The sequence below is a fragment of the Alosa alosa genome, chromosome 6 (genome assembly GCF_017589495.1).
Source record: "Alosa alosa isolate M-15738 ecotype Scorff River chromosome 6, AALO_Geno_1.1, whole genome shotgun sequence".
In the NCBI taxonomy this organism is placed as follows: Eukaryota; Metazoa; Chordata; class Actinopteri; order Clupeiformes; family Clupeidae; genus Alosa; species Alosa alosa.
The window spans coordinates 19,582,050-19,593,691 of NC_063194.1; the positions used below are offsets into that span (position 1 = coordinate 19,582,050).

Here is an 11,642-nt window from a genome sequence, read left to right on the forward strand (position 1 = left end):
TCTTAGCAAGCCATGCTATGTAGAGCAACTCAGGAAAGGGTCGAATTTAAGGGCTGTTTCTGTACTGTGCCTGTGTCTGCTATTGTTTTCTGACAGCCTTTGTGGGACAAAGACTGATGTATCCTGTCCTCTATGAAAACCATAATTAATTCAGCCAAAAGTATCCTGAATGAATGTCATCTGGTCTGGAGTGGCATAGTTCTGTGGCTGTAATGCATTTCTCACGTCCTTTCATCTTGCTTCCCTCTGTACACAAAAGGCCCTCGTCTGAATATGCTCAGAAATGACCAGCGCGGTCATTACCCACAGTTCACCCAAATGTTTGCTGTGTGTGTGATGGAGAGTGAGAGCCTCTGATGTAGTGCTTAACTCCCTCCCACTGCAGCAGGCTGGCCGCCACTGGGCTGCTGACCATACGCTGATAATACGCTTTCCCCTCTTGTGATGGCCACGTGGCTGAGCTGCTACTGCTGCTGCTGCTACAGTAATGAGATTGATCATAACGATCAAGCGATCAATAGCGCTGGGCACCGCACCCAACTGGACGGGAGCCCGGCACGTGCTGCCACTGGACGGGACGCGGATGAAGCGCTCTCCTCGTGTGTCTGGTGGTGCTCAGTCCACACACACACACACACACACACACACACACACACACACACACATCAGCGTGCACAGAAACATGCACGCTAATGCACACTGTGACACACACACACACACACACACACACACACACACACACACACACACACACACACACACACACACACACACACACACACACACACACAGCCACACATATCCCACTGAGACAAACCACTCAAATGGGCCTGGAGGGGGGTAAAGACTCCCACTGTGTTCAGACACAAGGCCAGGGCCGCGATAATGATTTCACTTGTGTGTGTGTGTGTGTGTGTGTCTACAGGGGCACGACTACTCTATCAAGTGAGCTGTGTGTGTGTGTGTGCGCAGGTGTGCGCGCAGGCAGCGCAGGTGCGCGCGCAGGCGCAGGCGTGGGCAGGCGCGGTAAGTGTCGCAGGGCGCAAAGCGCGCATTTGCATGTGTGTGTGTGTGTGAGTGAGTGCATGCGTATGCATTTGTTTGGCTGAAGGGAAGAGACCTATTTAATTTGTTGTTGCTAGTACACATGAACTTGGATGAGCGCAGTGTTGTGATTCTGTTTACACGCGAGTGACTCGCCTTGCGTGGGAGCCTCTCGGAAGCGGCCGCCCTCCTCTGTGTCTGCCAGGCCCCTCCAGCTCTAATTTAATCAGGCCCAGCTCGGGAAATATTATGAAAGGCCTTGACATCCTGCCCATCACTGGACTGTCACAATCAGGACGTCGTCGTTGCATCAGACTAGAATTACCTCCGAATCAGACACAGAGCTTTGTTTAAGGAATTGGAATGTCAGTGCTGTGTTTTATTTCTGTGGATAAATTGGACTGGAATTCTGGTATTTCAAGATTCAATTAAGGACTCAGACATAGATGATATTTCAATCATTTCTTTTGACCTTAACTTGGTTCAAGGTCAATGCTCAGACTCTTTTTTTTCCCAATGTAGAGATTTGGCTTGTGAACATTAATCAGTAAAAAAGAAAAGGAGAAGGATTTGTGAGGGAAAGCACAATGCAGTACATGTTATGGGATGGTGCATGTGGCGCTGCGTTTGGGGGTACATGCAGCTGTTCATCTCCCACAGAGAAGGGAAAGAAAAAGGATAAATAAATAAGAAGCAAAATGGAATGTCATGTGAATGGGGAATGTGAAAGGGAATGTTCCCTTTGTCCCACAGACACGTGCTATGTGCTGTCCTTTGCCATCATCATGCTCAACACCAGCCTGCACAACCCCAACGTGAGGGACAAGCCGCCTGTCGAGCGCTTCATCTCCATGAACCGTGGCATCAACGAGGGCGGAGACCTGCCCGAGGAGCTGCTCAGGGTGAGATACGCATGTGTACACACACACACACACACAAACATGCACACGCGCACGCACACACACACACACACACACACACACACACACACACACACACACACACACACACACACACACACACACACACACACACACACACACACACACACACACACACACACATGCACACACTTTGACATACACACTTTGACATAAACACACACACACACACACATTTTTGCCCCCACATGCACAGCATGAAGCTGTGTGAACATCATGCCTCAGCTCCTGCCTTCTCTGAAATGAACTCCCTCAGCTCAGGAAGTGCCTAATTAGTCTGAAGTGCCTCAAGTTGAAAAGGCCTGAAGCTGATCTGTTGGAGAAACTTTTGAAGAAATGTCTCAGATGACTCACTCAGTGCTTCAGTTAAAGCTGATAGTACACCATTTACCATTATGGGGTGAATACTATGGGTCAACAGCACAGTCCAATGCCAGCAAAGTCAATTAAAGGACAGCCAGTGTCAGTAGGGTTTTGAGAGTAGCCACTTTATGATGTTTCTTGGTGTTTTAAGCCCCTCAACATTGTCTTTAAGGCAGCGCTACCTGGACAACGACGTTGGGGGCTTAAACCACCATCAAGCTTTTATGATGCACTGTGCTCAGACTTTTCCCTGTCGCTGTTGCCCAAAATCTGCTGAGAGTGTCATCTGCTGTTGTCTTTGACATTACCTCAGGATATTTGTTTAACAACTTGTCCGTGGCCCTGTCTCCCTCTCTCTCTCTCTCTCTCTCTCTCTCTGTGTTCTTTTGTTCTCCTATCACCTTTGGATCATCTCCACGTCTGTCCCCAGAATCTGTACGAGAGTATCAAGAGTGAGCCTTTCAAAATCCCAGAGGACGACGGCAACGATCTGACGCACACGTTCTTCAACCCGGACAGAGAAGGCTGGCTGCTGAAGCTGGGTGAGTGAGAACGGAGCAGCGGAACGGAGGGGTAGAACAGACCGAGCTTCCTCTTCCTCCTCTCTCTCTCTCTCTCTCTCTCTCTCTCTCTCTCTCTGTGTACTGTACCTCAAGGAACCCCTCAAAAAAGTACACGTCAGTGAATATAAGAGCTGTTTTTACAGTAGTGAAGGCTGCTGAGGGAAGAGATGGATTTTTCAACATGTGAGCGGCACACACTCCATACCAAGGCCAATTAGTTGGTGTGTGTGTGTGTTTGTGTAATGATGTGCTGCAGTGGTCATGAACATCCGGTGTTTTGCCTTTAACCCCCCCTCTCTCTTCCCAAAACACACACACTTGCACTCTGGCCCATGTGTTCATGTGTTCACATGTGTTTTTAATTGTAGCAACCCCCCCCCCCACACATACACACACACACACACACACACACACACACACACACACACACACACACACACACACACACACACACACACACACACACAAGCACACACACACACACACACACACACACACACACACACACACACACACATTCTCCTTCCCTTACATGTACTCTCATGAGGTCTTGTGGTTTGTGTCTTGGTCTTTGTGTCTCTTTTGGCTTGTTTGTTTTCTTGCTTGGCATGCTTTGTTGTCGTTGTTGTTGTCATTGTTGTTGTTGTTGTTTACATGTTCCTTCTTCTTTTCCTTATCCTCTGTGCCCCTCTGTGCCTCATCCTTTCTGTTGTGTGATTGGCTGTCTCCCTCCTTCTTCTATGCTAGGAGGTAGGTAACTGACAGCACTCTTCTCTCTCTCTCTCTGACCTCTCACCCTCCATGTCCTGTACTCTCCTCTCCTCCTCCTCCTCCTCCTCCTCCTTCTTCTGTCCTCCTCCTCTTCACCACCCACTGCTTTGCTGCTTGACATAGTGTGTCTGTTTCTTTTCTCGCTCTCCTTCATCCACCTTTTCTTTTCTTGTCTTGCAATGAGACTGGCATCTGCGCTTCGCTTCTCCGCTCCTCTTATGGGGGATGTTGGGACTCTCGGGGGTCAGAGGTCAGGCACGTGCGCCTCGTGGCTGCAGTCACGGTGTCCACACCTTACACACCCCACACCCCCATTCCTCACTCACAACACCCGACACCAACCCCATGCTAGCGCTGCAGGCTGCATGCTTGCCGCTGTAGGTAACGTCTCTATGGGTCCACGCTTTTTACCCAGGGTGCATTGGTGTGTGGCCCAACACCAGGAGCTACCACCGCGCCAGAGCTCCTTCCATATGATTTTATTTTTGATGCTTTATTATGCCTATGACGAATTTGCATCGCTCAGTCTGTGAAATCGACCAAAAATATTTCATAACAGATTAAGTCAGTGCTGACGTAAAAGCCCTTAACATTGTGGTTAATAAGATTGAAATGACAGGTGAATAGGTGCTGCTACATCTGACTAGTTTTATAGGGGAATTCTGAAAGGCCGCATATGGAGACACGTCATAGTTAGAGAGGAAGCTCCTGTCAGGTGAGATATAAATCAAGATCGCAGCAGGCGTGGGCAAAACAATTTTCCAGGGTGGCGCAATCAGTTCTGGATGCTCATTATGAGGGAAGAATCCCACAGCTCCTCTGACAAATGTGTGTGTCTGTATATGGGGGCGAGGTGACCGGAGCCAACAGCCACAAAATGAGTGCCAAGAATGGAGGGAGGGCACTGTACGCTTGTTGTGCCCTCCAGCCCCCTGTACCCCCACCCTTTCCCAGCCTTTCCCCATCCCCAGCTCCCCCTGCTACTGCTGGCAGGCCCCAGCATGCCAGCTCCCCCTGCTCCACGCTAATTGCTTCACCTCTGGGCTTCTTGTCATTTTTCTTGGCCTCCACACATGGCACCGCAACCCACCAGGGAGGCTCGGCAGCCAGCCCCCTCTCTCCCCGCACACACGGCGCTCTCCTACCAGCTGCAAAGTCAGGGTCGTGTCGGCCACAGCGACGGCCAGCCTCAACCCAGGGCCTCTGTGCTTGTGTGTCTATGTGTGTGTCTGAGACTGTGTGTGTGTGTGTGGCTAAGTGCTCCTCAGGGACGGCCTCTCAGCTCTGATTTGTTGTGTTAGCGTCTGTGGGCTCAGCTCTGGATGGCGGGGACGACAGCGAGGTTTCAGCTGTGGGTTCTGGGCAGCTTTTGAACAGAGAGAGAGAGAGAGAGAGAGAGAGAGAGAGAGAGAGAGAGAGAGAGAGAGAGAGAGAGAGAGAGAGAGAGAGAGAGAGAGAGAGAGAGAGAGAGAGAAAGGTAGAGAGAGAGAGGGAAAGAGAGGGAAAGAGGGAGAGAGAGAGAGAGAGAGAGAGAGAGAGAGAGAGACTGCTGTGCCTGGTCTTTGGGTGGATAACGGGGGATAGAGTGCACAGTGACTTTGACTCCTTCTCTCCCCGAGCTAGTGCAGCTGTTTGCTTTGGCTTTGTCAGGCTTCATCTGCATATGCTAGCCGTCTGCTAACCCAGGAGTCCGCATGAATAAATGGGACCACACAGAACTACAGAAGAGCGGGGCCAGAGGAAAGGGGGGAAATTTACAAGATCAACACAGCTAAGCGGGTTGTCTAGTTTATGAGAGATGAATCTCATTTGTTGGGTGTCAGTTTTCAGTCTTCAACATGCCAATATTCCATCTGTTTGTTCCATTTCAATTGTACTTTCTTGACTAGGGTACTGTACTGACATGCTAATAATGCTAATAATTAATTATTAGAATGCCTCCAGAAATCTTTGGTCCTATGAATGAATATAATATTAGGCGGACCCAATAATAATGTTGATCACTGTTCTACGAAGGCCCCATGTCATTCCAGTGCAGTGCCCTTGGAATCATCCTTATTTCCCCCAGTCTTACAGCACCTTTACTTTTGGTTTCAGCCTCTCTGCTGCATCTATGTAGAGAGAGCGCGAGGGCCAGGTTGGGCTCCTGTGATGCAAGTCAGCCCTGACATGTCCACAGAGAAGCCCTTACGCAGCGCTGGAGTCGCTTCCAGCCATGGCCGTGTGTTCTTGTTCTTTTTTGACGCGTTGTAGCCCCGAGTTGTGCTCTGCTTCACCCAGGTCGGGGGGGGGGGTGGGTGGGTGAGAATCGAGTGCACACAAACACAAGTTGAAGCCTTTGCATGTTCTTTTATTTATTTTTCTTCTAATGCAACAAACACAGCCACAGAATCCTCACAGAACTCAGAGTGTGCGGCTAGCTTCTAAGGTCCAGTGAGAAACAGTGCACAGCACTTTTTATTTGAGTTATTTCTCCCTCCTTCCCCCACACTCACACACAAGGGTAGAGATTGCGCTTGTGGCCAGAAGCGGTGAGGCCCTTTTTTTAAATTTTCACCAGGCAACTAGAAGTGTGCCAAGGATGAAAGAGGCTCCTCTGCTGCGTACTCTGATTATTCACACCTCTGCTGCTGAGGCTCTCCCTGGTGGCAAAGTGGAGAATTTATGGAAAGCAGGTCTAAGCAGGTCTAACTATTAATGTTCCTCTCTCTTTTCTCTCTCTCTCTCTCTCCCTCTCTCACTCTCTGACAGGTGGAAGAGTGAAAACCTGGAAGAGGAGATGGTTCATTTTGACAGACAACTGCCTCTATTACTTTGAGTACACAACAGTAAGTTGCACTTTCACTTTCAGCCAGAGTCATATCTCAAGAGTGACGCCACATTATTCAGATCCAGTCTGTGCTTTGCTCTGCTCTATCCTGATATTCTGCTGCAATTTCTCCTCTCCTCTCCTCTCCTCTCCATCTCTGAGTCTCTTCTAAGTGTTGTCAATCAAGGCGCCGTCTGGGTGTCTAGTCTGGTGTTTGTCTGTTTTTTTTATTTTTTTATTTATTTGTCTGTTTGGCTGGCTGGTCGAAGCAACAGCTCAGACAGCTGAAACGGCAATTTTGACTTTTTTGTAAACCTCTGTGTTCAGGACAAGGAGCCCCGTGGCATCATCCCCCTGGAGAACCTAAGCATCCGAGAGGTGGACGAGCCCAGGAAGCCTGTAAGTGTCCCCCTGGTGTCACCACCAAACAGCACCAAAGCTCCCCCATGCACAGACAGAGCCGATGCTGGACCATGCATGCAGGCCCACCACGACTCAGAGCAGCACATCTCACCCACAGAAAGAGCACGCACCTCTTGCACAACATGCAGACCACTGAATTATGATCACTGACCACATGCTGTAGTTTTTGTTTTACTTTGACCCAAACAAAGTGTGATATTGAGTCATTCTCTCCATTCCCCAGGCTCTCTCCACATCTGCTGCTGAGTAGAGTTCTTTTCCTTTTGTCCAGCTGTGTGTGTGGGCAGTTTTTGCCTTTGGGTCACTGAATATTTTCTTTGTTTATCTCTCTCTCTCTTTCTTTCTTTCTCTCTCTCTCTTTCTCTCTCTCTCATACGCAGAACTGCTTTGAGCTTTACAACCCCAACCACAAAGGCCAGGTCATCAAGGCCTGCAAGACGGAGGCCGACGGGCGAGTGGTGGAGGGCAACCACGTGGTCTACCGGATATCAGCGCCCACGCCCGAGGAGAAGGAGGAGTGGATCAAATCCATCAAGTAAGAGCCCCACACCACAACTAGTACTATCTGACACCTTCTAACACCTTGAAAACCAGTTACTGACCATTAGTTTTGTGTGTGGGTACCCTATCTGAATGTTAAAATATGAATTAAATTAATGTTATTTAATTAAACCTTGCCAAAGACCTTCCGTTGTGTGGGGAACTATTGTTTATCGAGTGGCTGTGTTGTTTCTAGTGCAAAAGGACCACACAAAATGGCAGGATTTTAGTCATAGCAAAACGAGCCACGTTTTTTGGCAGCTGCACTAGGGCTGGATGTGGTGGAAGTGGGGCTTTAGTTTAGTTCTCCTGAACTCTTGCCCTGTCCCACTGGCAGAGCCTGAGGCTGGAGGTTGGAGTTACCCCACTCTGCAAAACTGACAACCCCAGTTTGTAAGACGGGGAAGATAAAATATACATTTACTCTTGTCATCTTTTGCTTGCTAAGTGAGAGAGGCTCTCCAGTATTAATGTGCGACATTAGCATTTTATCCACCTCAGCAGCCTCCACTGACTCCTGTAATTGGCCTTAATGAGCGCAGACAGAGCTATGCGGGAATTCCGAGGCTTAGCGTGCGGCTTTTCCGGACGTTCTGTTCGCTTGCCATTGGAGTTTCTTTAACATCCCAAATGTGATTACAGCCGTGTGATTGTTATGGTGTTGGAGATGATAATGCAGCCGTGTGCAGTGGATAGAGGCGGAGATAGAAATAGACTGGAATGTAGCGTTGCACTGCGCAGTGCTGGGGTGCAAGGTAGACTGGGCTGGCGGTATTCCGGCCTGTCAGGGCTGTTTGTAGAGAAACAGCAGGCTCATCACATATCTCCCAGTGACTGTAAGCCATCCACCCTTTCCCCACACATATACCCCTCCCCCACGCTTTCATGGGCAAAAGAAGGGGAGGATTAGCCTCTGCTTATAGGTCCCTGGAGCGGAAGCACGGGTGGGGGGGGTTAGTAAGCATCACCATCACCAACAGCAGCAACAGCAGGAGGCCTAGTCCCTTGTACAGTCCAGAACTCCACTACCCCCTGCCCATACACACACACACACACACACACACACACACACACACACACACACACACATACACCACCAGTCTGCTAATCTAGCCCCATGCTAACAGGGATCCATAAGGCGTGTTATCTCTTTCCAGAAGCGTCCATGTGGGATTTGGGCAGATGAAAGAGGGTTTTATCAGAATCTGAGTTTTTTTTAAATGCCCAGTAGGAATGGTTATGGTTTTCCATCTCCACCATATCTCCTTTAATCTTTAATCACGCTTTGCAGACTGGTGACCGGGTTTTGTTTTTGGAAACGATTGGGACCCTTCTTTGCACAAAAGCTACAAAATCAAACTGGAGTGAGACATTACAATGCAAATCTGTACTAAGAGTGCTCCACACTCCATCTTGAAATGGCAAGCTAGTATGTACAACAGCATCGGAGCTTCTCGCTCGGTCTCTGTATAGGTTTGAGATGCAGAGATGGTGTGATATAGAATGTGGTGGATCTGTCAGCCTGTATTGTTTTTAGCACTTCCTCCCTGTATAGTGTCCTGATTTTTTTTTTTTTTTTTTTTTTGGAGAGCCTATTCTGAAGCGCTTGCAGGGATAGAAAGAGGGAGAGGAGCCTCGGAGAGATATCTGCATTAGGTTCGCTTTGGAATGGGGGTGGTGGAGAGGGTTTGAATGTGTGCCGGAGCTAACAAGATTTCCTGGCGTGAAAAGCTCCTCTGTGAAGCGCCGCCAGAGCCTTTGGTCTGTTTCTGCCGCGCGCGGCCCGTGTCTCTGTGCCGAGCGCGAGATGATGCAGTGCACCCGAGTGCGATTTCAGACCGATAGCTTTGTTCCTGTTATTCTTTCAGATGATATGTGGTCAGAGTCGCTGGGGGGGGTCAGGGAGCAGTCCACAGCTGGGGGAGAGAGGAAGAGCGAAGGTTAGGGGAAGGGTGGCAGTGGTGGTGGGGGAGGAGGCATCATGGTGATGAAAAGAGAGAGAGAGAGAGAGAGAGAGAGAGAGAGAGAGAGGGGTTTAGCTTCAGAAACCATGGAAACCAAACTGGGTCATCCAACAAACTTTGTTCTGTCTTCTTCTTCTGCATCTTCCTCTTCCTCTTTTTGATCTAGTTAAGGCAGGGCTTTGCAGAAATGTGCTTTCATTTCCATATCAAAGATGCTCAAGTCCCATCCTCCTCCTCCCCCCTCGCCCCCTCCCCCTGCATCACTCTGTGTTATTTATTTGATTTCCTTTCTTTAATTGGACTCTACAGAGCCAGCATCAGCAGGGATCCCTTCTACGACATGCTCGCCACCAGGAAGCGACGCATCGCCAACAAGAAGTGAGACCCTCTGCCTGCCCAGTGCTGACCCGATGTCAACACCCCCTGGTCTCCCCACTGCCTGCTCAGAGCTAACCCCCCCTCCCACACACACACACACACACACACACACACACACACACACACACACACACAAACACACACACACACACACACACACTCACACTACCCCCTACCCTGGGCAGTGACAGCTGGCACAGACTCATGGGACAACCCGCCGCTCCACTCCAATCTGGTTGCCCTCCCTTGATCCTTACCCACCCCCTGGACAGTGACAAAACTGGACAACAGCAGGGACACGATGGGACCAACTGTGTCGAACAGCGTCCCGAAAAATCCCCCATCTCTGCTCCATGCCACCACGTTCCCCACGCAAACACAAAGCACCCCACGCACTCATGGGGCCTGTTTAGTCTGCTCCGCTCCTCTGTTTATAGACAATCCCATCCTGTGTTTCTCTCAGTTCCCGGAGAAACAAATCTGTGGTTAATCTGTCATTTTTCACACGCATGCATGTGTGTGGGTATGTATGTATGTGAGTTTTGTATGTATGTATGTAAGTATGTATACAAACGGACTGAGTATATTTGATTGCTATGCCAAGTGTCAACTGGACTTGTCATGTCTTTTGTTTCTGTAGTCGTTTTGTTCGCTCCAATCATTCACTGTGAGGGGACCGAGCAAAGGCTGGCGTTTCCCCCTGAGCTAGCTAGCGTGCTTTATCTGAGACGACCCAAATTATGGTAAAACTATTGCAGTCTCTTCAGCGCTCAGTGTGTCAAGAGTGTAGCTGGTGCCATTTGTTATGCCGAATGAGCTTATCGTCAGTCTTAAGTTTTATTTGAGTCAAACAATCCTCAATACTACAATTTAAAAAAAAGTCAGCTGGACTGATTTCAGACCTTGTGTTAACAAGAAATTGATTGTCCATTATTTTTTGGGAAGGTAGTGACCAGTGAAATTAAGCTCAGTCCTTAGACAACGAGTGTAGACAGACAAATCTACAGCCAGATGTCAAAGTGATGTAGTGCATTTGCACCCTCTCGCCAACCCCCCCACCCCCTGTTTTTAGTCCACTATTAAGAAATTTCTTGCAGTTGTGTCTACCATATGAAAAAAATATATTTGAATATCTTTTCTAAATATTTATTTTCTCTGTGAAAAAAAAGTTCAGATTTTACCAGTAATTGTTAAACTATAGACCTAAGTTATGTGTACATAATGTATAAAAATTTGATCTACTTTTTTGTGGACTATATGTATTACACTTGCAATATATACAAGCCCTGTGGATGACTCTGTTAATTTGTGGCTGAAATAGTGAAAATGAAGCAGTTCATTGCCAATGCTAATGTCATTTTCTAATGGACCTTGGCAGTAAGAATGAGCCGTCTCAACTCAAGCCTCAGACTGAGCTGATTTGTCCTGCAGCCTTAATCATAACTAATGTGAACGCAACAGTGTGAGGAAGCTTTTATTTTGGATAAATGTTATGATTATGATGATAATAATTATACTGTATTGATGATGACTATTATTATTATTATGCTAATGATTACAGTCATACTGACTGATTTCTGTCTTTACTTTTTTCTCACCTCTAGTAGATATATAAACGTTTGTACAATTATAAAGAGCCCCATTAACAGGGCAGACTATAACCTTCTACTGCTGAGCCCTGAGCTTGTAAACTTTTTTAAATGTCTGTAAAAGCTATTGGTCATACTGTACATTACATGTGAGAACATAAAAAAAAAAACGATTGAGAAAAGCCGACACCTCGCCTGTGAGCAGCATCTGTTACACTTCACACATGACCCAGATTCACTTGTTCATTATTAAACAC

At 48.0% G+C, this 11,642-nt stretch overlaps 2 protein-coding genes across 2 annotated transcripts in view; both read left to right on the forward strand.

Moving 5' to 3' along the window:
• LOC125295891 (paralemmin-3-like) overlaps positions 1-117 on the forward strand; it is a 14,338-nt gene extending 14,221 nt beyond the window's left edge. The window contains exon 7 of the mRNA XM_048245477.1: positions 97-117. Within this exon, the coding sequence (XP_048101434.1) occupies positions 97-117 (21 nt within the window). The remainder of the gene's footprint in view (positions 1-96) is intronic.
• Positions 118-1,797: 1,680 nt separating this feature from the next.
• Positions 1,798-11,572, forward strand: LOC125296832 (cytohesin-3). The gene is made up of 6 exons (XM_048246936.1): positions 1,798-1,946; positions 2,779-2,890; positions 6,434-6,510; positions 6,819-6,890; positions 7,295-7,449; positions 9,728-11,572. The coding sequence occupies exons 1-6, from the start codon at positions 1,830-1,832 to the stop codon at positions 9,798-9,800; spliced, it is 606 nt and encodes a 201-aa protein (XP_048102893.1). The 5' UTR covers positions 1,798-1,829; the 3' UTR covers positions 9,801-11,572.
• Positions 11,573-11,642: the final 70 nt, after the last annotated feature.

What these genes read in the sequence shown, in the direction of transcription:
- LOC125296832 (XM_048246936.1), top strand. Translation starts at nt 1,830, where the DNA reads ATGCTCAACACCAGCCTGCACAACCCCAACGTGAGGGACAAGCCGCCT. An exon ending in ATTACTTTGAGTACACAACA is followed by an intron (nt 6,511 to 6,818) that starts GTAAGTTGCACT and finishes CTCTGTGTTCAG; the next exon opens with GACAAGGAGCCCCGTGGCAT. An exon ending in TGGACGAGCCCAGGAAGCCT is followed by an intron (nt 6,891 to 7,294) that starts GTAAGTGTCCCC and finishes TCTCATACGCAG; the next exon opens with AACTGCTTTGAGCTTTACAA.